The sequence below is a fragment of the Pleurodeles waltl genome, chromosome 1_2 (genome assembly GCF_031143425.1).
Source record: "Pleurodeles waltl isolate 20211129_DDA chromosome 1_2, aPleWal1.hap1.20221129, whole genome shotgun sequence".
Taxonomy (NCBI): Eukaryota; Metazoa; Chordata; class Amphibia; order Caudata; family Salamandridae; genus Pleurodeles; species Pleurodeles waltl.
In genome coordinates this window covers 1,165,737,179-1,165,765,098 of record NC_090437.1, presented here as the reverse complement: position 1 = coordinate 1,165,765,098, position 27,920 = coordinate 1,165,737,179, and the positions used below count along the sequence as shown (strand labels likewise).

General features: G+C 42.0%; 1 protein-coding gene across 5 annotated transcripts in view; it reads right to left on the bottom strand.

Moving 5' to 3' along the window:
• Nucleotides 1–379: 379 nt before the first annotated feature.
• The window catches only part of WFS1 (wolframin ER transmembrane glycoprotein), a 228,104-nt gene continuing 200,563 nt past the window's right edge, over nucleotides 380–27,920 (bottom strand). For all 5 annotated transcript variants that reach the window (XM_069203132.1, XM_069203151.1, XM_069203136.1 and 2 more), the window contains 2 exons: nucleotides 22,409–22,554; nucleotides 380–6,994 (listed from right to left, as the gene is read on the bottom strand). In XM_069203132.1, the coding sequence (XP_069059233.1) occupies nucleotides 5,186–6,994; nucleotides 22,409–22,554 (1,955 nt within the window). In that variant the 3' untranslated portion in view covers nucleotides 380–5,185. The remainder of the gene's footprint in view (nucleotides 6,995–22,408; nucleotides 22,555–27,920) is intronic.

Genomic DNA, 27,920 nt, shown 5'->3' with positions numbered 1-27,920 from the left:
CACCTGCTCCTCCGATGGGGAAAAGTGTGACATCACAGATGGGCGGGAAGGGGAGCAGGGGTTAGCACAGAAGCTCTTCCTTGCCTTTCCAGGGTATTTTTTTTATTTTAAAACCCTCTGGTGCAGAACACCAGAGGCTTTTTCAAAACCCTGCCTGGTGACGGCCAATGGTTGTGACCCAAACCAGGGAGGGTGTGCGTGTGATGGCCATTGGCCATCACATGCACTTATGGAGTTAAGGACCACAGAAGACACGCACATAGGAATGGCTTAAGTGATTATTTTCTAAAAACATGAAGGCTTCAGTGGGAGAACAGACATTTAGTAGTTTTTTTTTTTTTTTTTTTAAACTCTGCTCTTCTGAAATAAAACATGTAGCCAGTTGTGCACACATATTTAATAAGCATGATTTTAAAGAGTTCACGTGTCCTGCTACTTCTGCAAGGACAGCTAACCATCTTCACTTTGTCTTAGGCATCATAAACGTAACAATTAAACATATAAATGTAACAACATAAAAGCACTTGCAAAAAACGGGTGAAAGGGAAGGCATAAACATATTCACTGGAGACATGAGATTCTGTGCAGGGTGCTAAAGACCGTTAACTAACTCACAGCCATTTGAAATTGCTGCATCGCACCTATGCGCTTGCATATTACTAAGATGTTTACAAAAAAGAAAATTCGTGTACACTCCCAGTAGAAACTAAAAATATTTAGAAATTAAAAATGCCACAAAGCTAAACAGTGTCAGGACAAAAGCTAGGCAGCATCTTAAATTTGCAAAAAGTGAAACATTTCATAACTGCTTCAAAATATCCAAGTTAAAGTTTCAGACTTTATTAGATGATAACGAAATATTGTTTTTAAGAACGTTCAAGGTATTTAAATATTGCTCTGTATATGACAATGTAAAAAATCTAGCATTGCATTTAATTTATTATTTAAAACAGCAGTCAAACTGTGCGCAAGTTTCGTACCAGCAAACTAAAAATGCATGGTTTACTTTCAAGACACTATGAACTAGACACATTTCTCACCCACACCAAAAAAATGACTATTCAGTCTTCTTTTATTGCACCGTACATCCTAGAATGTCTACCTGTCCTTATAAATTGACAACATTCACATACGGCACAGGAGACACTGTCATGTTTGCAGTCAAATTCAACTGATCGGAGACAGAGTTCTCCACTTGAACACTAGTCAGGAAAAGGAGGAGCCTGTGGCACAGGTCAGATGTTGGTGGGCCACCTATCAAAACTGAATTTGACCCAGCAAGGAAAAGGTTATAATTCTTGCAGAAAGAGATGACGAAGAATTTTCTAGAATGCCTGAACTATAGCCATGGTGTCACACTGTTAGCCATGAAGTCACGCGGTTTGCATATCGCTGATGCACTGGGAAAGTGCATACTCTATCTTAAAAGAGGTTTTAGCTTTCATATAACGTTTGCTTGTTTGGACTAAAGTAGAGCTTTATTAACGAACCATGGTTTAACATTTAACACTTCTTTCTTTTGAATTACTTATTATAAACGGATTTAGCCCTCATTAATGGAAGAGAACTATGACACATTCTGGCCTTTGTCTCTGCTAAGGAATGCAAAGAATTATCAGTAAGATGGGATGAGACACATATATTTTAGCCACCAGACCCAACACGCCATCATAAACAAAAGGTAGGCTTTACCTTTTCAAAATGGCCAGCTGCTGATCGTATACAGCCCAAAGGGAAGAGCTGAACTTTGTTGGGAATATAACCAAGTCTTCTACCTTGTCAGCGTGTGGGTGAGGCTTTCTGGGAGTGAACATAGTTGCTGATGTTCATGATAGATGAAGATGAGAAAATCACACACTTGATAGGAGCACTGGTCATTGTGGTATGGAGGACAAAGGACAGGTAACCAGAATTGGAACATTTGCTGTCACAACTAGTGGAACATGAGAAAATTAAGTAAACTGCACAGGTTGTGTGAGGATGGTCTTCAAAAGGTTTTCTATTAAGACTTTTTTTGCTAATTTTAAAATGTGATTTTATCATTAAGAGAATCTATTGTACTGGAATATATATATATAGCACTTTCCATAGCCTTTGAAAGACCTATAGCACTTTTCAGTTGTTGAGTAAATAGCTGTACTCTGTTTATCGGTGTAACACTAATGATACCCGCCTCCAGACCTCAAGTAGGTAGGTTTAATGGATGTGGCTGTCTCAAATTGGCCCAGCTGCCAATGAACAGGGTCTGGTTGCCCAGAGCGTGTTCTCTAATCCATGGTAGGAAACTAATCCCAGAATGGACAAAAATAAACTGTTATTCCAAAGCTGGGGGTCATTGGGATATGACACATTTTCTGTTCCATACAGTATTGGGGGGGATCTTGAATAACCCAAGAACGCGGTTAGCCCATCTGGCCAACTAAACCTGAGAACGTGGCGGAAGAAGGAAGGCTTGGAGGTGTTCTCTTTAACCAGTTGTCACACTGCACATTCTGTTGTTCCACAGTAGTCCATAAAGTTTAGTCCTAGGCCACCTCAGAATGAAAAGGGACAGGGTGATTGCATCAGTGTTTTCTAACAGTAACTACTTTTGCAACCAGGTCAGAAGGGGACATCACTGGACCTATGATACTTTCGATAGAGTTGTGCAGATTCCATTTTGTAGCGTCTGGTATCTATCAAAGCTAGTACCTCTTTCTTAAGTCACATATTTAGTATATATAGTCAGGACTCACATCACACAACCTGAGGAGGGACACAAATGCTCCCGTTCTTTGTGCCCTGAGTTGATTCATACATGAAGTACAGCTTGCTATGGGGAAAACATACATTCAATGAAATGAGTGGAGAATTGGTAGGAACTCCCTGTGAACCATGACTGGGGCACTTTAAGGGTCATAGAGCATCGCAGCATGGCGCCTGATCTAAGCTGACACCAGCACCGTTGGGGAAATCCTGGTGGACCTTATCAAATGGCACTCAGGAAACTTGTGTTATGCTTCCACGTTGACTTCTGAAACAACACTATATTAACATGTGACAATAACAGGTGATGCAAAATGTGAGGATGCCACTGGGAAGGAAGAAAATTACTTGACTGAAAAAGGCAAAGAGACAAAAAAATATAAGCCAGTGATCTCAACAGCTCTGTGCAAGGGTACATCCCATTTAGAAGAAGCAAAGTGACCAGTCCGTGGTAAATGGGGACAATTCCTAATCAGGGGTAAGCACAGGCAACAGCACTTGGGCTTTTCATCTTTGAGTCTGCTACTTTTGCTTGAGAAGAAAACCCATCAGATAACTGCATAACTCACATGAAGTTAATACCCAAGCAAATTATACTATAAACAATGATCATCAACATAAGGCTCACTGTTTTCAATGCTGTCTTCTTTCACATATTTACAATAAACATTGTCACTACAGATAAGCTAACACTAACACTGTCAAAGTAAACGTTGATGCCAAAACTTCAAACCGGGTTAACAGTGATCACGTTAAATTAAAGACACTTTTCAGCAGAGCTATTATTGATGTGGGGTACAGTAATCGTCTAAATTTATTGATTTTACAAGCAAATGTTTCTCTCGTGTCAACACATTAAGCAGGGGATTATTGATAATTATTTAGGAGACTGATACACTTTTTCGTTGCAAAACATTTACAGCAATTGAAAAAAGTATTTTACTACATAAAAGAGGAAAACACCAATTTCGTGCATTTTTAAAGTGCTATACATCTTGTGAGGCAGATTATTTTATTGTAGGTTCAAAACAAATGACCCCCGGTTGAATAGAAGGCTACTAGCGTGCCATCATGCGGTGGCAGCAGCAATCTGAGGTTCTTTAAGGCGTTTTGCAAAAGGGAAATTACCCGCTTTCTGAGTCAGTGATGGTACGATGCACAATGTACGGCAGCCAACTATAATCTTATCATTGATGTGACCTGATAAGGAAATGGGGAGCATTCCGGGAGGTGAGTGTGACAAACAAGTGAAACTATCTGTAGCAGATGGTGAATGAAGTGAAGATGACCACCTTGTTTCAAAATACCCTCAATGTGCCTGGGACATTCAAGGACCCCTCCACCTAAAACCACCATGGGTGCTAAACGATTGTAAAGCAGCTGGATAGCAGCGGTAGTGATGGCTTAAACTGAAGCTGAACAAAAATAAAACATCTATATCCAAGTGCAGCTTGAGGTGCTCAAACCGAATTTCCATAACTGTCAGGCGATGCATGCCACTTCATAACGAGATCCCACTAATGGACAATTTCATTTTTAGTTTACAATTTATTATCTTTAAACCGGACCTAAGACGTTCAATAAGTAATGTTTAATTCACGACCGAGGTGTGATTTAGTACTGGTGCACAACAACCCTGAGGAATCACGTGCTCTTTTTCACATTACCACCATGAGAACATATAGAAAGGATAAAGTATGGCACTGTTAATTTGACGTATACTAAATGTAAACATTTACACACTAGCAGGAATAATTAGAGAGTGTTAAAGGTTTCAGAAGGCGGCAAATATTTTGTTGTATGACATTACATGTACACTAAATAAAATATAGAATTTACCGTTATGTCACAGTTAATGTACCGGTTCTGACATGGACAGAGATATAAGGATAGTAGAGATGCATTAACCACAGAGCCAGTGCAACCCTGAGGTGGAATAATATGCAATATTTATAAACGCTTTAATTATGACTAATTGCATATCCCATTGCAGTTCACAATGTGTTCCCTCCACAGTGTCACGGTTATTTCAAGAAGGAACCACAGCACAAAGTAAACAATCCCTCAACATTCAACTATCATCCATAAAATGTACACCCAAGCCACATTTCTTAGGTTTTCAAACTGGAGATAATGGGTAGTGGCGAATATTTGGAACCATAAAGACTATGTACAGCAAAAGTGCAGTTAGAGAAAAAGAGGTGAGCAGAAGATATAAATTACGTGCAGAACATTAACAGGCACTTGTAGAACACTTAAGGTTAAAGCGGAAGTGCTAAGGCAAACAGGAGAGCTTCTCATATTGTTGGTGGCATCATAATTATCCAGTGCATTAGCAACGTCTCTTCGGTTATAGCAAACACAAAAGGCTTTACAGTCTAGAGCTTCTCTGTTAGGACAACTCTGACACCGGATCTAGGGCATTTAAGTTGGAAACGTTTCATACAGCAGACAGGAATGGCGAGAAGAAAAATTCAAACACAAATTTGATAGCTTTCCGAACAGTGCGTCTCCAATCGTGCTCAATTTTCACGTGCCTTGAAGCAGGCGTGAGCTTAGCCATGCAGTTTAGACAACTGATGGCTTTAAGTTCAAACACAGGCCATTTGCTACCTAGTCGGCCCTCCAGAATTGTACTAAACTCTATGATACTCTTCTGCCTCAAGTTTAGCAAAACCTTTCTAAATTCATTACTAGCTCGAAGCACAATATCTTTCGTTATATCATCTTCTTCAATGGTATTATTTCCATTAGCACCGTTTAAGGGCATGCCTACTGATATTTCAAATTTATAGCGGTCAAATTTTTTTATATGACAGTCGTGCTTTGTAAGGAACTTAAGGCGACAAAGTTCTTCCTCTTCCAAAGTAACATTCTGTGGGTCGCAGGCAGGATATGCTTCCCCGTATACACATCTTAACCAGTCTCCTACAACATATGGAAGAATATTTATTGCTGACTCAGCACTATTTTCAATTTCTGTTACACGGACATACTTGAACCTGCCAGTCCACGTCACCCTGTGCCCTTCCAAGTGGCTGCATAAAATCTGAGTGCGGGCCATGTTTGTTTCTTTCCAAGCACGAGGTCCACATAGAAAGCCATACTGCTGCCATGTTAAGGTGGAGTTGTAGACCTTTATTCCTTCCGATCGATACACGTACATCCAACAAAACGCCACTATTGCTGTGATCCACACCAGGATGAGCTTCACCATTGAGCTCCTAGTTAAGGACTTCACAATTTCCATTGTGGAAAAGTTTGCCTTTGTCCACCATCGAATAAGCAGTGGAACACAGCATAAGACAAGCGTTACCACTATTTTTGTAAAGTCCAATGCAATAAACCATTTTATGAACTGGACAAGACACATTACAACAACGCCAACTGTAAGAATTGGCAGTGCAAAGAGAAAAAGGAAATAGCCAACGGAGGCTCGAATTAGGCCAATGACGGAGGATTCAAGTAGTATAACCACAGATAATTCGCACCACATAAAACACACTAGATATGGAACCAAATAACAATAAACACCTTTAAAGTTTCTCAGTTGCGCCATTCGAAAGAACATATAGAAAAGATAGACAAACAACAAGCATTGGATGCTTACATTCAGCACAAAGAAACTGCCTATAGGAATGGTGAAATAGGTTCTACCGAGGAACCGAAGATAAAACCAGCTTTCAGGGAGCGCTTGGAATAAACAAAGGATGCCAGCAGCCACCTCTGTAAATATAGCTCTTCGTGTGTAGGGTTCAGCAGAAGTACTTAAACTCATGTAGCTTGTCACTGTGAAGAAAATAGAGATTGTAGCCAACTCCGAGCAAGGTATATACTCTTTGCTAGAAATGGGAAACGAAAAAATTACAAAGAACACTGATAATAGAAAATACAGGTATGGCTCCAAGTGGTTCCAGCCAAAGTTTACTTCAGCCTGTTCCACGTCCAGGTTTGGCTCAAAACGAAGCAGCAAGTCTGTTAAGGTGCGAAAGTTTTCCCATGCCTTACTGTCTTGAAAAACCTTTAGCGTACAAATCACCATAGAAATAAAGGATAGATAGAAAATGACAAGAGGGATAAAGAAAGCAAAAAAATTGATCGTCAAATTACTAATAATAAAGAAAAAGATGAGGGCATTGATGTGATGAGTTGGCATAATAGTTGACAGCCAGTGCATTCCAGCCTTGGAGGCAAATTCAATAAGATACTCCTTAATTTCGATAATAGCATGAAGTGGATATCTGACAATCTGAAAAAGAAAAACACATTATTTAATAAAGTAATTGTTCTCTTGTTAGAAACAGAGAACAACAATTCTCCAATTTTGCTCCCTTTTATTTTAGTGTATTTTTAAAACTCAATATCAAACAAATGACAATCAGGAGGCTGATAAATGGCTGCACCAAGCCCGATCTTTGAAAACAGATTACATTATTCAGGTATTCAAGAAAATGCCTTAACTATCAGAAGCAGACATATTTGTCAGCTAAGATATAGAGCCAAACAGAAACGAAAATCGGCATCACGTCAAGCACCAATGTAGTTCCTTCCCCAAAAAGTAAAATGCAGATATTGCTTTTCTTTAAAATATTACAATTATTAGTCAATCGAACAGTTCCTTTATCTGCTACTGGCAGCTCCACACAATAATTAAGTCATATGTAAAGCACTGACAAAATCTGTGGATGCCTCACTATAATTCAATTTTCTTTTCTTTAACAAAGCTCTTTATTGAGTTTTCACTTTTTGCAACAAAGGGTAATAGAGCAAATCCACAGACACTTCAGGGCACAGGTCCACATTAATTTTTAACAAGGTATTCCACAGATTTCTCATCGATCGCCGCCATGATTTCCAACACACAAATCGTCACATGGCACAGCATTAGGCAGATGTAAAACACCCCAAGTACACTGTAATACGTACAGGTAAGCTATCATCGACATTCCCGTCAACCATAATGACTATACTGTTATATGCTACTCTGCCAAGAGAAGGAGGAAATGCCTAGTTATGAGAGGCTTTATCTTGCATATTGTACCTGTACCTTTGCATGTAGGGCGGTTGCTGGGCACCAGTGGCTAATACCAGGAATGTGGAATGATAGCTGGGCACCTAACATTTATGATTCTACTCTCCTTTTTCCATTGTTTGCTTGTTTCTTCTCAGGATAATCTCACTTGCTCACGTTTGACCAGCTCTAGGTCCTGTTAGACCCTGCCACATGCAAATCACTCTTGACCCTGCTGCAATAGGAACAGTCCAGTTCAACATCTCAAGCCAGGTCCTCTCTGAACCGGAATACAAGCAACATGAACGATGGGTTGGAGTGCTACCTTGAGTGATTGCCAGTGGTCAGACTTATTGCAAGCATACTCCAATCACTGTGTGTTTGACAGCACCAGCAAAGATTACTCACGCTGCAGGTACGGTTCAACACCCACTGAAGCCTTGTGCCAAACTTCATCAGCACCAAGGGCCTCTTTTAAATACTCCCACACTTAAAAGACTCACCTTTAACTATGTGTTAGCAAAAAACAAACAATATCAAGCTCTACATGACATGGGCGCCTATATCAGATATTCAGTCAGTACCCTCCAACAAGATCTCTGCCTCCTCTGATCTACCCACCAATTGATTCTTGGAGATGGAAAGAAAGAATAGCTGAAACTACCAGTGAGACTCCTCAAAAGACTGCACTTCCTTGTCCTGACAAAATATCCAATTCCCACCTCACTGTGGTCTAGAATTCAGCTGTCAGACTGAGAAACAAGCTAATGGACTTCATAATAGTCCCCATAAATATCATCAAGAATCTCCGCCTTATGGATAAAAGCTTCCAATGAAAGGCAGTCAGATATGATAGCAGAAATAAAACTCTACTCTGCAGGACACTCCATTCATCCAACCAAAAATCTACTCGAGAACCTCACATCAACCTGAAGCTTAAAATAAGTACATTTCAAACTTCAAAAGTCCTAGCTCTTTTTTCCTTTATATTTTTTTTATATTTTGCAAACAAAACATGCCTAGAAGAGATGATCATACACTTTAGAGAGACAATACAGAGGCAGGTGTAATGTAAAGCAAATAAAATACAGATCAAGAGCCAAAAGGATCATATTTAGATATTATAGTAACAGTTTTAAGGTATACAAAATATATTCAATTGTGAGGAATCTAACAATATCAAAAATAATAATTCTGGAGTTAAGATGGGGAAGAAAGCAGGGCACTGACAGGCCTCGAAAAATCATAAAAATGCTATTAGACCTGCAGGTCAAGTAACTTGAATAATCGACTGGACCTAAATGTAAAGTACTTGATTCATAAACGACTGTCAAATTATGTGATCCTAGGTAAATATTTCAATTTACAGTCGTCTTTTTCTTCATTATTACGTATAAGTCCACCTTCAAATAGGTGAACCCAGACTTTCTGCTGAAGAAGAAAACTATTTTGTTTGATTAAATAGACTAAATGTTTGCTCAATGTATAATAAAAATATAGCCCACATATAGGAAAATAATGATTCATGATTTGCCTGTAAGTTTACTAATAGCACTGCCATCAGGGAAGGAGTGTTTTTCACTTTATGTTTAAACATTCACTTTTAATAAATATATCACTAAAGCATGATGTGGTAGCACACTGCCATTTACAGACAGTAAATTTCCAAGAAATGTCCAAAAACCTTCCCACTAACTTGCAGCTTTACTGATAAATCTCTATATTGTATTAACAATAATCTGTGAAAATTGGGTTTCAGAAAACGTATTTATCCTTTGCACACCACCAAGTAAAGTGTTCTAATTTGTTTTCATCCATTAAAATATTTTTTCAACAAAGAGAAGTACAAAGAATGGGCTTACACAACTAATGAAATGTATTTTTAAATGTTTGTAGAGTTGACTTAGTTATTTAAATGTTGTGTGTTAAGAAAAACCTGACACACTACAGCTTTATATTTCACACTCTTTGTACAGCACGTCAGACAGTTCCCCTTACAAAACTCCAGAACTCTGCACTCAGAAGGAAAATTAATTGTAAGAAGACAAACTGACTTTCAACCTCTGTCTCTGAACACAGAGCAAATTTCACAAGATAAGAACAAGATGTAAAGGCGTCTTTATTGCTCCTTCACATTGTGACTAAACCGAACACCTGTTCTTTGTCAACTCACCAGAAGGGGTGAGTAGGTTGTAAAAAATAGCTCAACCTGATAAACTATGACTCGCCACAGTGAGTGGGCACGTAGATTTCTCGAGGCCTGACTGGTTTGATATGGTCAGTCAATATCAACATTATGTTTTCAGCCAAAAATTACTAGCAGGTAAGTCATTTTGAGACAGATAAATGTCGAGGAAGGTGTTGTTCGGCGCAATATGCGAAAGGTACTAATAACCCGTGACTATGCATGTAGAGTCATGGTGCATTGTCACAGGGGTTATGACGCACACATGCAAAGAGGAGGGAAAAGGGGATGTCCAGTGAAACTGGCAAAAGACTAATAAAAAGAGTGACAGAGATGCTGGCTATGGTGGAAATTACAATGGGACCTCTAAGCTATGAAGATGGAAGGAGATTTGAGTCGAAGGGCAAAATGTTTTATGTTTAAGGTTTCAGGGACATCCTGAGGTCATTTCTGTGATGAAGCTAATCTGATATGGATAACTGGAGCTGCTCAATAGTCTGGTGTCATGGGTCCATTTTAGTTTTCTGCCTCAGAACAGTATAACTTAGCTTAGGCTGCGGCCTGTGCCCTTTTACCTAGATAATATGCTATTTTTCATTTATTCAATTTTATTCATTTTAGCACAGCTTGTTTTAGCAGCAATGATTTATTTTCATAATCAGTCGCTAATCTGCAAAAGCATCATTATCAGTGTTATGGATGACATATTTTTCATCGTGTACTTTTACCTAGGGTTAGCAGGAACAGAATACAAGGCACACAGGGTAATATTTGGTATTTCTGCCACAAGACTGCGTAAACAGTCTAGCGCTTAAGTACATACCTGCATCAGGCTTCTGTGCAAGAATAAAACACGTCCCCTATATAAACATCTAGTTGGGCATAGGGCATTGAGGCGGGGAGGGGGGGGAGGGAGGGCGAGCCAGGTTTTTCCATCCATACTTCATGCAGGTTTGTGGCCGACCTCAGCCTTTGTGTCTCTGCAAAGCCTGATTTGGAGACTGAAGGCCTGACCTTGTACCAAGTGAATGAGGGTGTGTGTGCTTCCCATGGACACTGCACAGATAGATTTTGGCTTACACTGCCATGCTGTCATTAAGGGGCTTGAGATTAGTTTTTAGGTAGGAATTATATATTCATGTTAGTGCAATATGTTGGGGTTGTTTAGAATTACATCTCTGATTTTCACAATTCTGATTTTGTTATTCCTCATTATCCTAATCATTGCAGCTCGTGGATTTTATTGTAGATTGCAGTCTTGTCAATAAATGAACTGAAAACTATCCTGCATCTCCTTTTTTACCTATGTCCGTGTAAGAGAATTATGTGGAGAGAAAAGGGTAAGGCTTGTTCACCATGATTTTCCTGATGGGTCTTCAGAGTTCCATGCATTAGGCTGTCACAAATCAACTTTACCGTTTGGGTGAGGTGCTGCTAGAGAACCGGAAGAGTTTGTCTGCCAGATGTCAACTGGTGTGGGAGTGACTAAGTTGCCTACAAGCAGAGGTGCTGCCGCCCCAAATCCAGCAGTCTCGTTTAGATATGAGAGTCCTTATGACATGGCACCACCAATGAGGGTGTAGGCAATCATTTTGTGAGTCTCCTGAGCATCTCTGTCTCACACACACCCTGAAGGTACCCTAAGTGCCATTATACGGAGACGTCCAGGGTCTTAGGAACAATACTCCTCAACTGAATAGGGAGCAGCTATCTAGTCTGTAGGTTGTTCAAGCTTGAACCTCAAACGTATTTCACCCATTGGTGTCCCCAACCCTAATACCTATTCTTTAATATGCAAACGTGATAAGCATTCGGGCGAACTGCAGACATCAGCTCATGCAGTTTCTTTTAGCCAATGGCTTAACAAGAAAGGGCTGGGATGTTACATTCATCGTGAAAGCCAATGACGCATATAGAATAAAAAATATTCTACTCCTGGGTCACCTTTCCTGAAACAGATGCAAATAAACATACATCTCACGCATACAGAATAGCAAATTTACCACAGCAGTATCAAGCTTATAAATACTTAGCGATACCGCTCAAAATCTCTTCGATGGTGCCCTTCCACATGTAATATAACCTGTGAGATTAGGACCAACGTGGCAACACTTGGCACGCATACACCACATGTCAATGTGCAGGATACGCCAATAGTTGAACTATGCACACTTTACAATGAGCAAGCAGCAATATACAGACATGTAATACAATTTGTGATGCAGACTCTGAACACTGACGCAGCAAGGGCTGCGCCAGCTATTTGTCAATTGGCTGTTCCAGGAATTAATCCACAAACCGTCCACTCGATAATGGGAAAAGCACCCAGAGAGCAGGAGAAGATTCTGTTCTGGATTGCACAAAAAACAAACCAGCTGAAAGCAGTATTTCCCCATAAGTGACCCCAAGACAAACATAGAATTCTCACAATGTGCTTGCCATTTCATATGGTTCCCTCAAAAGAGGACTTCAACACTTGGGGTTCAGCCTTTGCCGCAATTTACACTACCACACACAGTACCCTGACACTTGCAATGTACCGGAAGTGTTAAAACAAATTCAAAATAAACATGGGGCAGCCCCGGCCCTATACTTGTGGATGAAACTGATGCACAATTTTGGCACAGTGTTCTCACTTATTTTAAGCAAAATTAAAGGGGAAGCAGCAGCCTTGGCCATTCGGTAACAGCTCTGGGAAATTCCGCAACTGAAACAGGAGCGAGAGCTGGCAAAGATTATTTACGAAACCTTCACTAGTATAGGACTTAACAGTCTGGGGGCCAGACCAACAAAACCACAAATTCAAAGTACCACCCCTAAGGAAGGAGCTAAACAAGCACCAGAGGGTTCTAAAAATCGCTGAGATAAACAAAAACACAACAAGACAGAAGAAGTCAGCGAGGAGACTTTCTGCACCGTAGGTAGGCCTCTGAGAGAAAATATAATCTCAGAAATAGAGAAACTTAAAAAAATCCTGATAGATACCAATGTTCTGATACACGTCCCTCTCGTTCCTTTGAGGACACACCGGCTAAACAGGGTGAGAGAGTGTGACGATCGGAACCGCGAAGTAACTACATGAAGCCAAAGAAGGGCTCACAATGTTTCTCAGAAGCTTATGTTAAAAAAGAGGACACAACTCCTACCAATTTAAAAAGAAAAAGGTGGCAGCAATTTCCATCAAAAATGCCAGCAACGCTGATAAACATTGTTGAAGAACAGGACATGGGCAGTGACTCTGCTAGGCAGCACAGCAGAAGTCACGATTTGTCACCAGAACCTTACAGATCATCTGGATGTGACGGCAACTAACGACTTTCTCATCATCCAGACAGCGGACAGGCGCCTCTCCCTGCCCGACAGGCTTTATGAATGAAACATCCATCTTCAGGGGGACACAACATTGAAGTTATATTCTGGGGATCACTGAACTGTGATATACTACTGGCAGAAAAAGACTGGCAACCTGAATTTGTCCGCAAGCTCCCACATAGGAAAGTTGTCCTGGTTCGAGACCAGGTAAAGGAAGCCTATGCCGCTGATAAGGCTCTGGCGCAGACTCCCGCGCTGTACCACAACCATGTAGGGTGGGATAAAGATTACCCCTTAGCATGTAGTACCCATCAGGTCCCCACCACAGCCTCAAAACCAATACCCTATTAAACATGAGGTTAAAGTTCCAGTGAGAGAGATTCTCACACAACTTTAGTACCAGAGAGTAACTGAACCCTTTGTCTCTGCAATGGATAACCAGTTATTACCCGTTGCAAAACCAGACCATTCATATAGAATAGTCTTAGACTACAGACAGTTACACAGAAACCCGCAAGACCATGAACTCCATCCACTCCGGATCACCATCAGACCCCTGCCCACACCACATCTTTAACAAAGCAGACACAGCCATCGCACCACACCTACGGAAAGCCATCAACCTCTCCTTCGAAACTGCAAGATTCCCGGAAAGCTGGAAACACGCCGAAATCAACACCCTTCTCAAGAAACCAAAGGCGGACCCCAAGGACCTGAAAAACTTCCGGCCCATCTCTCTGCTCCCTTTCCCGGCAAATGTCATCGAGAAAATCCAGTCCGTCTTCAGACGCAACCACAGCACCAAACCCGCCCTCCTTGCCGCCACAGACGACATCAGAAGCCACCTCGACAATGGAGAAACATCAGCCTTCATCCTCCTAGACCTATCAGCCGCCTTTGACACCGTCTGTCACCACACCCTAAAATCCCGCCTCCATGCAGCAGGAATCCAGGACCAGGCCCTCGAATGGACCGCATCCTTCCTCGCCGGCAGAAACCAAAGAGTCCGCCGCCCCCGTACCAATCCAGAGCCTTCAACATCATCTGCGGCGTACCCCAGGGCTCATCCCTCAGCCGGGCGCTGTTCAACATCTGCATGGCCCCCCTCGCACAAGTGGCCTGTCAGCGCAACCTCAACATCATCTCCTATGCCGACGATACCCAACTCATCCTCTCCCACACCAAGGACCCGTACACCGCCAAAACCAACCTCCACGAGGGACTAAAAGCCATCGCCGTCTGGATGAGAGACAGCCGGCTAAAACTGAACTCGGACAAACAGAGGTCCTCATCCTTGGCCGCACCCCCTCCGCCTGGGACAACTGATGGTGGCAGACCACGCTGGATCCCCCACCGACACCCACCGACAGCGCACGAAACCTCGGCTTCACCCTCGAATCCTCACTCTCAATGTCAAAGCAGGTCAGCGCCATCTCCTCCTCCTGCTACAACACCCTCCGCATGCTTCGCAGAGTTTACAAATGGATCCCAACAGAAACAAGAAAAACAGTAACCCAGGCCCTTGTCAGCAGCAGACTCGACTACGGCAACGCCCTCTACACCGGTATCCCATCCAAACTCATACAACGCCTCCAACGCATCCAAAACGCCTCTGCCCGACTCATCCTCAACATCCCTCGCCACTGCCACATCACCCCCCACCTAAGGGTCCTTCACTGGCTCCCCGTTAACAAGAGGATCACTTTCAAGCTCCTCACCCACGCACACAAGGCACTCCACAACACCGGACCAACATACCTGAACAACAGGCTCAGCTTCTACACCCCCCACCCGGCATCTCCGCTCCGCAAACCTCGCCCTCGCCTCCATCCCCCGCATCCGGCGCAAATCTTCCGGCAGCAGATCATTCTCGTACCTCGCCGCCAAGACCTGGAACACCCTCCCGTCAGATCTACGACAGACCCAGGACCTTCTTTCCTTCAGAAAACTCCTCAAGACATGGCTCTGTGAGCAGTAGCAGCAAGCCCCCCCGAGGGCCTTGAAACCCTCACGGGTCACCAAAGCCAGCGTTCCAAATGCCAAAGCATTACATCCATGTTGGATTCAATGGGCAACCTCCATGACTGCCACTGATGTTGATTAAATCTTTGACCCAAAACTTCAGGCACAAGAGTTCCACCAATATGAACAGGAGTACCCCGCACCTACTAATATACTAACACTTGACCAATAATGAACTGTCATTTACCCAGATGGTTAAGCACAACCAGCTGTAGGTACTAAATATCAATACTCAGCCGCTTGCACAGTCATAAGCGGGGCTATTGAGGGATGGTACCTTCCTCCTTAAAAACACCTACACACAGACCCTAGGGGTCTGCACTGCTCTATTGGGAGAGCTGAAGGCTCTTGTCTTGGCACTGGAGCATATGGATCCTGACCAACCAACACTCTCTGTGACCCATACTATTGTGTCGAGTCCTATACCGATTACCTAAATCACTGACACGTTAACGGCTTCAGAGTTTCCAAAGGGAACACCATCAAAAACAGAAACTTGTGGCGGAGGGTAGCTGACCTTCGGGACAGACTACCAAAGGCTCATGTAATGCACGTTGTAGGAAACACTTTGGCTGATGAAGCTGCCAAATCTGTAGTAACTACGGCTTCTGTTGCTGCAATAACGCATTCTCATACGAGGTTGGATAATGAGACGCTGGTTGCTGTGAAAGCTTCTGCTGACAGCAAGCCTTTACCAAAAGCATATCCAGCAAAATATTCCACAATCTCATTGTCCAAAATATTGCATTTGCAACCATTCCAGGAGTGGGAGATTATGTTATTCCCCAACCATAACCAGAGATTAGATCTCACCAAAGCAGCGCAAGTGTGTCACTTCTGCTCATGCAGGAGTGGCGACTACAATAGCTCTACTGCAAAAACGCTTTTGGTGGCCAAGTCTTCACAAACAGACTAAATAATATGTCCTTTGTTGTGACATTTGCCAACAAATTAAAGGGTCCACCATCAAGCACCCACCACAAACATTCCTCTTAATTTGCAACAAATCACTACAATGAATGTACCTAGACCATTGTGGTCCCTAACAACCTGATGGTGCATTCAAATATATCTTTGTCGCTGTTGACTCCTGTTCTAGATTCCTGTGGGTATGGCCACAACAGTCAGCTGACGCTCGGACTGCTATTACAGATTTGAAAGTCTTTATCGGAACATATGCAGTCGCAGCATTCCACTCGGACCAGGTCCCTGCTTTTGCCTCTAGGGCATTCAGGAACACCATGGGAATATTGGGTGTTCAACCCCATTATTCCTCACCCTGTCATCCCGAGGGAAACAGCATGGTGGAGAGGAAGTACAGAAACTTAAAGCAGTCCTTAACAGCAAGAGTTTTAGGTTCCTGCTACATTTGGCTTCTTCACCTATATGCGGTCCAGAGAGCACTAAACAATCTACCCAGAAGGTCCATGGTAGGTCGCACCACATATGAGGTATTCTTCAGGGTACCTATGAATGTCTCTGATCTTGATGGTCCTGGCGCAGTGTCAGAAGACACACGGTTTGACATAAATTAACATGTTGCTGTTTTACAGGAGCTACAACAATTCCGTGATGAGAATTAATCTGCCTGTGCCGCCACCTTGGGAATAAGGGATTTGCCAACAACATCGATAGAATGGATTACTAGAGTCGGGGATCTAGTGAGTGAAAAGATTGCTGTGAAAAAGGAGTTTGGCCCATCCTGCAGAGAACTGGTCCCAGTCCTAAGAATACACAGTACCAGAACTGTCAACATACCACTGCTGCCTGGTTCCAAAGAGAACAGATTTGTTTCCATTGACAACATCAAATTGCACCATGTGGCAGATCTGCACAGTAGACCGAGAGGTCATCTATGTAGTACCCCTCTCCCCTCTCACTACCCGACAGGATATACCCCTACAAGCAGTAAGCACATTTTCTGCAAATTCCATTGCTACAACTGCCTCCTCAAGCCTGGGAAGGGTGGAGAATGAGCTTCTGTTGATTCCTGTTACCACTTCATCGACGAGAAACATCCGAGATGTGGAACTTTACTATTCCAATTCAACACAGATGGATGACATCGTCCACTATAAACCACCGCAAATGAATCCATCCATCGGCTCTGCACCGGCTCCTCTGTTTTCACAGACTGCTTCTGGGTATTTAATCAACATTGATTACTTTTCTTCTGACTCATCTGCTTCTCCAACTGAAATTGTATCAAAGACACTTAAGCTGCACATGTGACTTGAAAACAACTACTTAATTTATCCATGGTATTATCTGTGGATACTGTTAACATTGCTTGCCTTTCTGCTTTGGATTGGTTTCGCTATTGTTTTCTTTCTTTTGATAAATGATCATTATCTTCCTGCATGCTCTGCCATCGAGCCAGTGGATGAGGTTTTGACACCTTACCTGTCTTCCCATAAGGTCCGAAGAGACTTGTCCCTTGTGAATATTTCAGCAGTTCCGATACCAGATGTGATTGTTTGGGATAAAGTACCATTTGATATATACAGTCCTACTGAGGCCATTCAAATTCCATGTGTTTAAAATTTCAATGACTTATGATATTATACCTGGTATTGTTTCCAATGACTGGGATGTTAAAACAGTTAATTCCATGCTTTCTGAGCTAGGTTACTATACTGTATTTGAAAGCGAAGACATGTATATGAACACAGCAAATTATGTCCTGTTATCAACATTATGGACATTACTTTCTGCACCGAGCCAGCACTCGAGATTAGTTTACAATTACACAAAATGGGAACATTGTTCAACTCCACCTGTGGGGAGTTCCAAAACATATGTAGATACATTTGCGTATTTTACTGGACAGGACACTAAAAATGCTGAATCATGCTATTTCGAATTGCTGCCTGTTAGAATGAGGAAAATATTGCTAACCAACACAAAATTTATCTATTCAGATTCTTTTGTTTACCGGCTTGCTGTTGAAGGGTATGAGTATTGGAAAAAACACTGTTGATTTTAAGAGTGTATGGGGAACTAAAGACTGGCAGATACAGGGTAGGGAAGTTTTGTTTAGAGACAAGATCTTTGCCCACTTTTATTGGCCCAGAATGAAGACAGGGGTGGTATGGTGAGCAAAGGAACGATGGATTCAAGCCAGATCTGTGACTGGGGGTGAATGTTTGAAAAGTTTCAACACTCCATCCATCATCCTTTTGTGTTGCTAAAATCGCCCTAAGTGGTCAGGGTATGCCCAGACATGGGTCCCCTGCTCGACGTACTGCTGGATTCAAGCTAGCCTGGCTGATGAAGGGTGATATGCCAAAACCGATCCCAAAATGCTTGTTTCTGGTCCAGGGAGGACCTGGCCTGGCAATTCAGGCTGAACTGTTGCCATGGGGAGCAGGGTCAAAACTGATTTGCAAATGGCTGGGTCCATACTGGGGTGGTAAGGTGAGCAAAAGAACAATGGATTCTATAACTGGGGTGAGTGTTTAAAAAGTTTCAACACTCCGTCCACCATCCTTTTGTGTTGCTTGAATGAAGAAAGTCTCAGATACATTCTGCAAGTCAAGAAAAAAGCTGAAAGCTACCCCAATCCCACTTCCCGTCGTTGGCAACCCCTTTGCAAGGGTGGGCATCAACGTCATTGGTCCACTGGACCCCGAGACAGCCCTAGACAACACATTTATCCTGGTCTTGGTAGACCATGCCACACACTACCCAGAGGCAATCTCCTTGAGGACAGTGACTGCACCTGTGGTGACCAGAACTCTGATGGGGATCTTTACCCGTGTGGAGTTCCCCAAGGAGATAGTGTCTGACCGAGGCACTAACTTCATGTCAGCATATATGAAGTCCATGTGGGATGCGTGTGGTGTAACGTATAAGTTCACCACACCCTACCACCCCCAATCCAATGGTCTAGTTGAGAGGTTCAACAAGACCTTGACGGGCATGACTGCAGGCCTACCTGAGGCCATGAGGCTTAAGTGGGACATCCTCTTGCCGTTCCTTCTCTTGGCCTACAGGGAGGTGCCACAGAATAGAGTAGGGTTCAATCCCTTCAAACTCCTCTATGGCCACCCTGTCAGAGGACCTCTGAGCATTGTCAATGAGGGGTGGGAGAAAGTTCCCAGCAAACCCCCCCTAGAAAGTAGTCAGTTGCATGTTGGTCCTCCTGAACCAGATGGCAAACACAACCTCGAATGGGAGTGTTGTGGAGCGACTTCCGGGGATGCGATGCAATAGGACTCTCTACATTAGCAAACTTTTGGGATGCAAATGGAATAGTGCCATCTAAGCACCTACAGAAGGAATACAAGATGCACAATACACAGTGGCTAAAGTATAGACAACTGAAACATGCACTTCAAAGACGCATACCACACAGTTAAGACCTCACCCCTGGAGCGTAAATTGCTGCACGGTCGCATTTGCAATACAATAGGCCTCGTATTTGCTTGAGTTAGGGCTCTTGGCGTTGTAAATGAATAACTGGACTTTCCTTGCCACATAAATTGGTCAACCCCAACACGTAATTTGGTCCTCTCTGCCACACAATTCCAGTGTGCCTGCATATAACTAAAGCACTTCCATTTACCTTCTTCCTCTATCTGCAGCAAAAAATGAAAATATTGTCATTATTTATTATATTTTTTAAATAATATTTTGGGGTCCTCCCCCAACCTAGTATTGGGGGGCCCAGAGATGACTTAGTCAGAAAGAGCACGTCGTGCGGTGAGTTTTCGAGTGCAGTGAACATTGTAGTATTTTGATTGTATTGCTTAGAACAGCGCCTAGAGGACACCCTAATAAAATAGCATTTGTAAGAAACTGCTAACTAGGCTCGACCTAAAAAGAGCTTTTTTCACAGACAGGTCACTGCAACACTGTTGAATGCGCTGTCTGGGAAGTTAAGAGAAAGCACTGTGGTTTTACAGTGCCTGTAGTGTAATAAAACTCATTTTCACATATTACATTAACACAAAACTACACAGTTGTTGTTAGGTGCGCGTTCCAATGGCAACACCTAATTTCCTTCTTAAATTTAAATTCTATGCAGAACGCTTCATTCAGCTGAGTCAAGGCATACAATAAAAAGTTTTTATTTTTGTCAAATATATTATTTGTGCCTCTGATAATGAAAACAAAGGTTACAGAGAGGCCATATTTGATCTTTTATAACTGAGAAACAATTTGTTTATAGATGAGCTTTAGATAAAAGGGCTCTAGGTTTGTTCTTTTGACGGAAAATGTGTCCTTTTTAGGTTGAGCGTAGCGTCCGATGTGTTGTATACTTTTTAAGTATACTTATACTGGGGTTCCAGTGATTTAATTTGGTGGTTCCACTGTCATTCAAAAATCCTTGCTTGCTAGTCGTCAGTTCTGCCTCTTTGTCCTGCCTTTTTCTCCTTGGGAGTACCACAAACGACTGTATAATTAAGGAAAACGGGCTGCAAAATGAAAAAAAAAAACTGCTTTATTTAAAAAGCAGTCACAGACATGGAGGTCTGCTGACTACAGAAGGCCACCATCCCTGTGAGTGCAGGGACTCGCTGTGGGGTCGCAAAATGCGACCCACCTCATGAATATTGATGAGGTGGGTCTTTGCGACCCCATAGCGAGTCGCAGAAGGTGTCTGAGACACCATTCTGCATCCGATTTTGCGACTTGCAAATTGCGAGTCGGTCAGACTCGCAATTTGCAAGTCGCAAAATCGGAGTTTACTACATCTGGCCCTTAGAGACTATGGGGCACCTGGGAAATGCAGAACATGTAAAGAGGGGTTGGCCATCATTATTGTTGAGGAGGAAAGCCAAAAATTGCCCACGAGAGGGAATCCGGGGAAGAGAAGGAATATATAAGAAGGACTGGAACCCTGCCGCCCCCTGGCACAGGAGGTGTTCTTTGTACAGAGACGTGTGTCCCATACTCGTTGTGGGGATGGGATCCCTGGAAAAGATGTATGTTTTGCTGTCTTGTCCCCTCTCTCCTGATTGTTGAGAGTCTCCAGAAAAGGAAAAGATAACTGATGAATGTACTGTCTGGTCACCTGTATATGCTCTGTATTTGATGCAAAGTTATCCATTATGTTGATGATATAATAATAACATTAAAAAAAAGAAATTTAGGTGTCAGACAGGCAAATATGTCAGAAAAACAGCAGCAATGATATCATGCACAGAGTATCTGGATTCTATGGTAGATCTGTTGCAACACATCGTTTAAATAGGTCACAGGCCTTCGAGGTGTCTAGCCTATCCCACACACTAACTGGATCTACAATTGTAAAATGAAGTATGTCCGTTTGTTTCAGACCAAAAATAACTGCAAACGTCATTAAACAATGGTTAGCCAGGTAAAGTGCAAGCATTTCTTCACTGTAAGTAGTCCCAATGAGATCAACTGTGTGACCTGCATTGTGTGTTGTCTTGTTTATTTACTTTTCACGTAGATCCTACATTTAACTTTACTTCGAACAAATATTTGGGTAGTTTATTATGGAGAATCTGGACAAGAAAATGTAAGTCGTTTCGAACAATCACGTTTTCTCCTTTCACATCTAAAGAACATGTATATATTTAGAGCACAGGCTAACTGTATTAATTGTGCAGGTCGGATCAAAGGTATTACTGAGTACAATCAATCCGGAATTCCTGTTTGAATTTATGTGACAACAGGAGCCTTCGAACAAATTTAGAATGCCATAAGTGCAATTAAAAGCAGGTTACGTACAGACTGTGCTGTGTGCTAATGGTATGGCGAGCATTTTATTGAAGGAACAAAATACAAAATATTTAAGCAAATTGACCATTTCAAATCCTGGAAAACATTTTTTTGCTTTTAGAGTAGCTGTTCGTTACTCACCCAGTAAATGCTTTTTCAGCTGGGAAAATGACATCCAAATTGTGTTGTGCTGGTCTACAAACATGATTTAAGAATATCTTTATACATTATTCTTTGCTTTAAATCATAAAGGGGGCTCACATTATTTGATGTTGTATAGTATTTTTGAATTATTGTTTTTTGTACAATTTACTTTGTTACATATGGAAACATTCCTAAAGTTAAACTAATGCTGGGTTGCAAATTACCTTAATTCACCTACATTTCTGAAAACACTTTTGCTTAAGCATGAAGATTAAAAAATGCATGTTATTTCTCACCTTTAGCTGAAGTGGTAGTTCATCAGGAGCTTTCCCAGCCATCTCACCATCATCTTCATCACTCAGGAACAAGTTGCTTGGAATAATTCCTTTGGCATACTTCTTGGTTATTTCAACAAAGTCATCTAAAGCAATAAAGCTTTTGGCTAAAAAAAAAAAAAAAATGTTAGATTTCAACATATCAGTACCTTTCTGGGAAGCAAGGTGTTAATTACTTGGACACAACTTGAAGCATGGTTAACCTGTTAATTTCATAACCAGGGAAACTCAAGTGAAGGAGGTTGTTATAACACAGAACCTTTCTCTTAGGAGTTCAAATAGTCCCCATTTAGACCCTCATAATCTCTATTCAAGAAAGGGCGAGAATGATGAAATAAATTTCTAGGACACTGTGGGTGAAAGATATAGTATAGCATTAAGATGGTAATCGGAGATTGAATACTATAGGTCAGAACCTTAATCTACATTATTAAAAGGCTGTTATTAATTGGTGAGAAACAGAAAAACATTCAGGGTCACCAGCAGGCTCATCTTACAGGTAACAATAGGAAATATTTGCACACATCCATTTATCAATCAAGTGTCGATTTTCCTCATTCCACCACAAAACAATATATTACTTCAATTATAGACACAAATGCATTGTAAATTGACCCTTTAGAAGCATCCAACAGAAATAAAGGATCTCAGGAAGAGCTATTTTCGCAAACAATTCCTAAATATCATATACTGCAGAAACAAAGAGACGCAACAGATGACTAAGAGACGGTGCACAAATGATGACATAGCACATAGGAAAGCCTTTGACATCAGGCCAAGCTAGGGACCCTAAGGGACACCAAAGCTCTAGAACAAGTATAGGAGGGAATAAGTAGTGAAACAAAAGGAAACAAAAAGAACCAGGCAAAAGGAAAAAAGTGAATACAAAGGGGAGATTAAGGGAAAAATAATAAACCAAGTGGTGCTAGAGAGAGAAAAGGAGGTTGAAAAGTGAGAGACTAAAAGAGATGGGAACGGTATTAAAAATGAGGTGAGAGGCCGCTATAATCAGAGAATTCCAATGAGAACACAATAGTTGCAGAAGCAAAGAGGGGCAGTGTGAGTGTCAATTTAATAGTGACGAGAGGCAGGAGAAGAAAAAGAGGTAAAGATTAAAGGGACGTATGTGTCCATATTTAGACTACTATGCTGTATTCGTTATACTTGGTAGAGAAGTATACTAGTCTTTTAATGCCCTATGGGTGTGGGATACCACCCTACAAGTCCCCGTGGTGTCACCAAACCAGAGGCAGCAAATTCTATCTTCAGGTTTTCAAGTGCTCTTTGGTCTTTCTTTCTGTCGCATTTGCACAGTGTAGTCTCACAAGATCCTTAATTCAGACATCTCCATGATTCAGAATTCTGCATTTTATTACTTCCTTTCATCTGAACTTTACACCAATGCCTTTGCAAATAAATGGGAGATGGAGTGACGGTTTGAGACTAATAATCTGAAAATTAAACAAGCAAATGTTTTCGGATATCAGTTTTGAAGAAAGGACTAATGATTAATTAAATCGATATTAGCACTATTGCTCTTAGTATAAATTGTGACAATTCAGAGAGTCCTCTATATCTTGGCTTAATTACCCTGAATAACCCTGCCCAAGAGACAAGAATGTATATACTAGTGTGCTGTAGTGTTTTCCCCTTAAGATTGTTTCTTTTGTTCCCTTATAGGTATGTACCTCACACAAAGGGGAGTTCTTCATCTCACAACATAATCTTCCCTGTACGCCTGTCTTTAAGTATCAAAATAATTGACAAAGTTCTGTCCTTACAGTAGTGTTCCATCCCTTTACTGAGTGGGACTGCATTAATTAACTTATCATTTCCCATTTGTTTTTTTTGTTTTTGTTTTTTTAAATGGACCAGTTTTGAATGTATGAGTTTTTCACACAATTACACACTTTAAGTATTCAAGTAGGGGCCAGATTAATATTTCAAATCAACTGGATGGAAACAAAGATGGTGAATCAAATATGTTGGTTTAATGCCAAAATGTATTGTTTTTCACATTTGTAAAGGATTCTAAATGTGTATTAACACTTGCTGTCTAGTTTCCTTAAAAGGGTGTTGGACCAACATTCTGCAAGTCTACTTTAGATCGCTCTTTCACTTTCTTTGGTCTAAAATCCACACCTTCCTTCCTGTGGATGCGTGGAAGTAGCCGTTTATCCAGGGAATTACAATAAAAGTGAATGCACACATACACACACACACACACACACACACACAGAGACACACTGTTTCAGAATAGTAAAGGTCTAATTTTCCATGCGATATGTACTCTTTGTTATATCAGTCCACTTCCTGGGGAGAAATTCCGTTGCAGAATACTATATGAGGACTATTTCACATCTCAAAACCACAACGAATCATCACAATTCCACCACACAGCTATCACATATTACCACACTACCAGCCCAGCACACAAAACTTGGACCCTGCCACAAACCACTCTTGTACTGTACACTCAATGCTTTTAATACCACCGAAAGGAACTCACTATTACCCACTGCCATCACGCAACCACACCCCAGAAAATGCTCTATCGCAGCATTGCACATCCAGAACTTTACAACCATTTTATAACACTGGACTACCTCTACACACAAACACACTGCCAACACACTGCCAAACACAAGATGTCATTACATTACCACCAATTTACAGGATCCTAATAAAACCAGACTACCAAGCACCACTCTATCCACCCAACCAAAAAGTGCCCCTGTCCAAGCAAGGACCCTCACTTTAGTCATGGTAAGTCACACACAATCCTCCCTCTGGTAGCCCTCCCTCTGGTAGCTTGGCACCGGGCAGTCAGGCTTAACTTAGAAGGCAATGTGTAAAGTATTTGTGCAATAAATCATGCAATAACACAGTGGAACACCACAAAAATACATCACAAAGTGTTTAGAAAAATATATAATGTGCAGGTCAAAATGATTAAAATGCAATAAGTATATTTTTGAATATCACTGTAAAACTGATATAAAGTGTCTTTAGTCTCCTAAAAGCAACAAATGTCTCTTGCAAGCACAAAGTACCTGGTTTGCGTTCAAAATCTCCACAAGGAACCGCAGAGGAGGAGATGCCTGGAAAACAGGGAGGTGTACGTCAATTTCTCGGGCCGCACACGGCGATGCGCTGTTTATTTTCCACACAGAGAAGGCTTTGCGTCGATTTCGGTTGCGCTCGGTCTTTGATCCTCTTCGGGTTGCAGGGTTTTCAGATGCCCCGGGGATGATGACCTGAAATCTGGCGCTGGCAGGACGAAGTCACAGGGGTTGTGTGGATTTGGTGGGCGTTGTGTGGAAAATTCTACCGCACGGCAGGTGCTGCGTCGATTCCTCTCAGGAAGTTGGGCTGCGCAGTTCCAGCTTGGCTGTGCGTCGAATTTCCGGTCGCTATGCTGGTGCTGCATCGATCTTCTCCTTGCAAAGTCGGGCTGCGTTGTTCCGGTGTGTGGTGAATTTTTCACTGCGATGCAGGCTGTGTGTCATTTTCTGCCGGCTGTTGCAGAAATGAAGTCTTTTTGGTCCTGAGACTTCAGGGAACAGGAGACAAGCTCTATCCAAGCTTTTGGAGAACACTTCTCAGCACAGCCAGAGAGCAGCAGGGCAACAGCAAGGCAGCAGTCAGGTGAGTCCTTTGGCAGGCTGCAGGTTCTGTTTCAGGTTCTCTTCTCCAGGAAGTGTCTGTGACAAGAGTGTCTTGATGAAGTAGAGTGTCTACCTCAGACGTGTCTAAGTTGGTAGGCCAGACTCCTGGAAACAGGCTATTGTCAAGCCTCTCCTAAAAAAAACTAATCTGGATTCCAAGTTACTGACCAACTACAGACTGATTTCATTGCTGCCTATAATGGCTAAACTTGCGGAGAAGCATGTACATTCTCAGCTATCTACTCTTCTGGAAGGAAAAAAGCTTCTACACCCTACCCAGATGGGTTTCAGGCCTAAGAATGGGACAGAAACCGCACTGATTGCCATTACAGAAGAAGCAAAAAAGAGGATGGATAAAGGAATTGAAACCGCGATCATCCTCTTAGATCTGAGTGCGGCATTCGATACAGTTGATTTAGATATCCTCAAAGACAGATTGCAGGGATGTGGAATCGCTGGAGTCGCACTAGAATGGATTCTTTCGTTTATACATGGTAGGTCCTTTCAGGTACTGGATAGATCGTATACCTCCAGGCGCACTTTCAGTAATTGTGGTGTCCCTCAGGGGTCTGCTCTGAGTCCGCTACTCTTTAACATCTACATGAGGCCATTAGCAGAGATCATTGAGCCATTTGGACTGAACCTGGTGTCCTATGCAGACGATACTCAACTGATCGTCTCCCTTTCCAATACTTACCCAGATATGGGTACGGAACTAGGTCCCTGTCTGAAAGCAGTTGCTGCTTGGATGTCGGGAAGTAAACTGAAGCTCAATGACGAAAAAACTGAGGTTATGCTCTTTGGGCAAAAAATGTCCTTAGTCAATTCTAGCTTATTAAGAGGAGTGCCCAACCTCCCACCCCCTAAATGTCTTATTAAAAGCCTTGGTGTATGGTTGGACCCCCAACTCTCAATGTCCCAACATGCCAATAGAATAGCAGGAACCTCATTCGCTCTGCTTAGGACTCTGAGGAAGGTTTTAACTATACTACCGTTTTTTGCCAGAAGACTGGTTATTCAGGCACTGATAGGTTCTCGGATTGATTATGGCAATGCCCTGTTTGTAGGATCACCAAGATATGTGATACAAAGATTACAAAGGGTACAAAACGCAGCTGCACGTCCGCTCTTAAATACTCCTAAGCAACACTCCATACGGGCAGGAATCACGTCCCTACATTGGCTCCCAGTGGATAAAAGGATTCAGTTCAAGGCCCTATGCCACATTCATAGAGCCATGGTCCTAAAATGCTCAAAACGTTGGCATCTGTCTACATTCCAGCCAGGCCACTCAGATCCTCCTCAGCTAAGCTGGTCATAGTGCCAACTGTGAAGAAAGCAAGATGGGGAGGAAGATCGTTGGCATATCATGGTGCTTTGCTTTGGAATAACCTTCCTCTTAATATCAGATCAAATTCACAAGAGATTTCTTTTAGGAAGGATCTGAAGACTTGGTTATTTAAAACCTAAATTCCTGCACGAATATAAACAGTACAATCCCGCTATTGCAGTATAAGCGCTACGAGGCCTCTGGGCAGTTTAGGCACTATATAAGCAATTATAACATAACATAACATAACATAGTGCTGAGGCTGTGATTTCTTGGTCATTTGGAAGAGGCACAACACATCAATGCCTTTGTGCTACCACCTATTTGCAACCTTTTTTGGGAGGATATGAAAGAGGGACATTGTGTAAGTTTGTCTATGCTACAGAAAGGTAATGTCAGGATGTTATGCACTCAGTCTATGTTTTGGTGGGCTGTGCATCAACCTTTGCATGCACGTGTAGATGAATGTGACAAT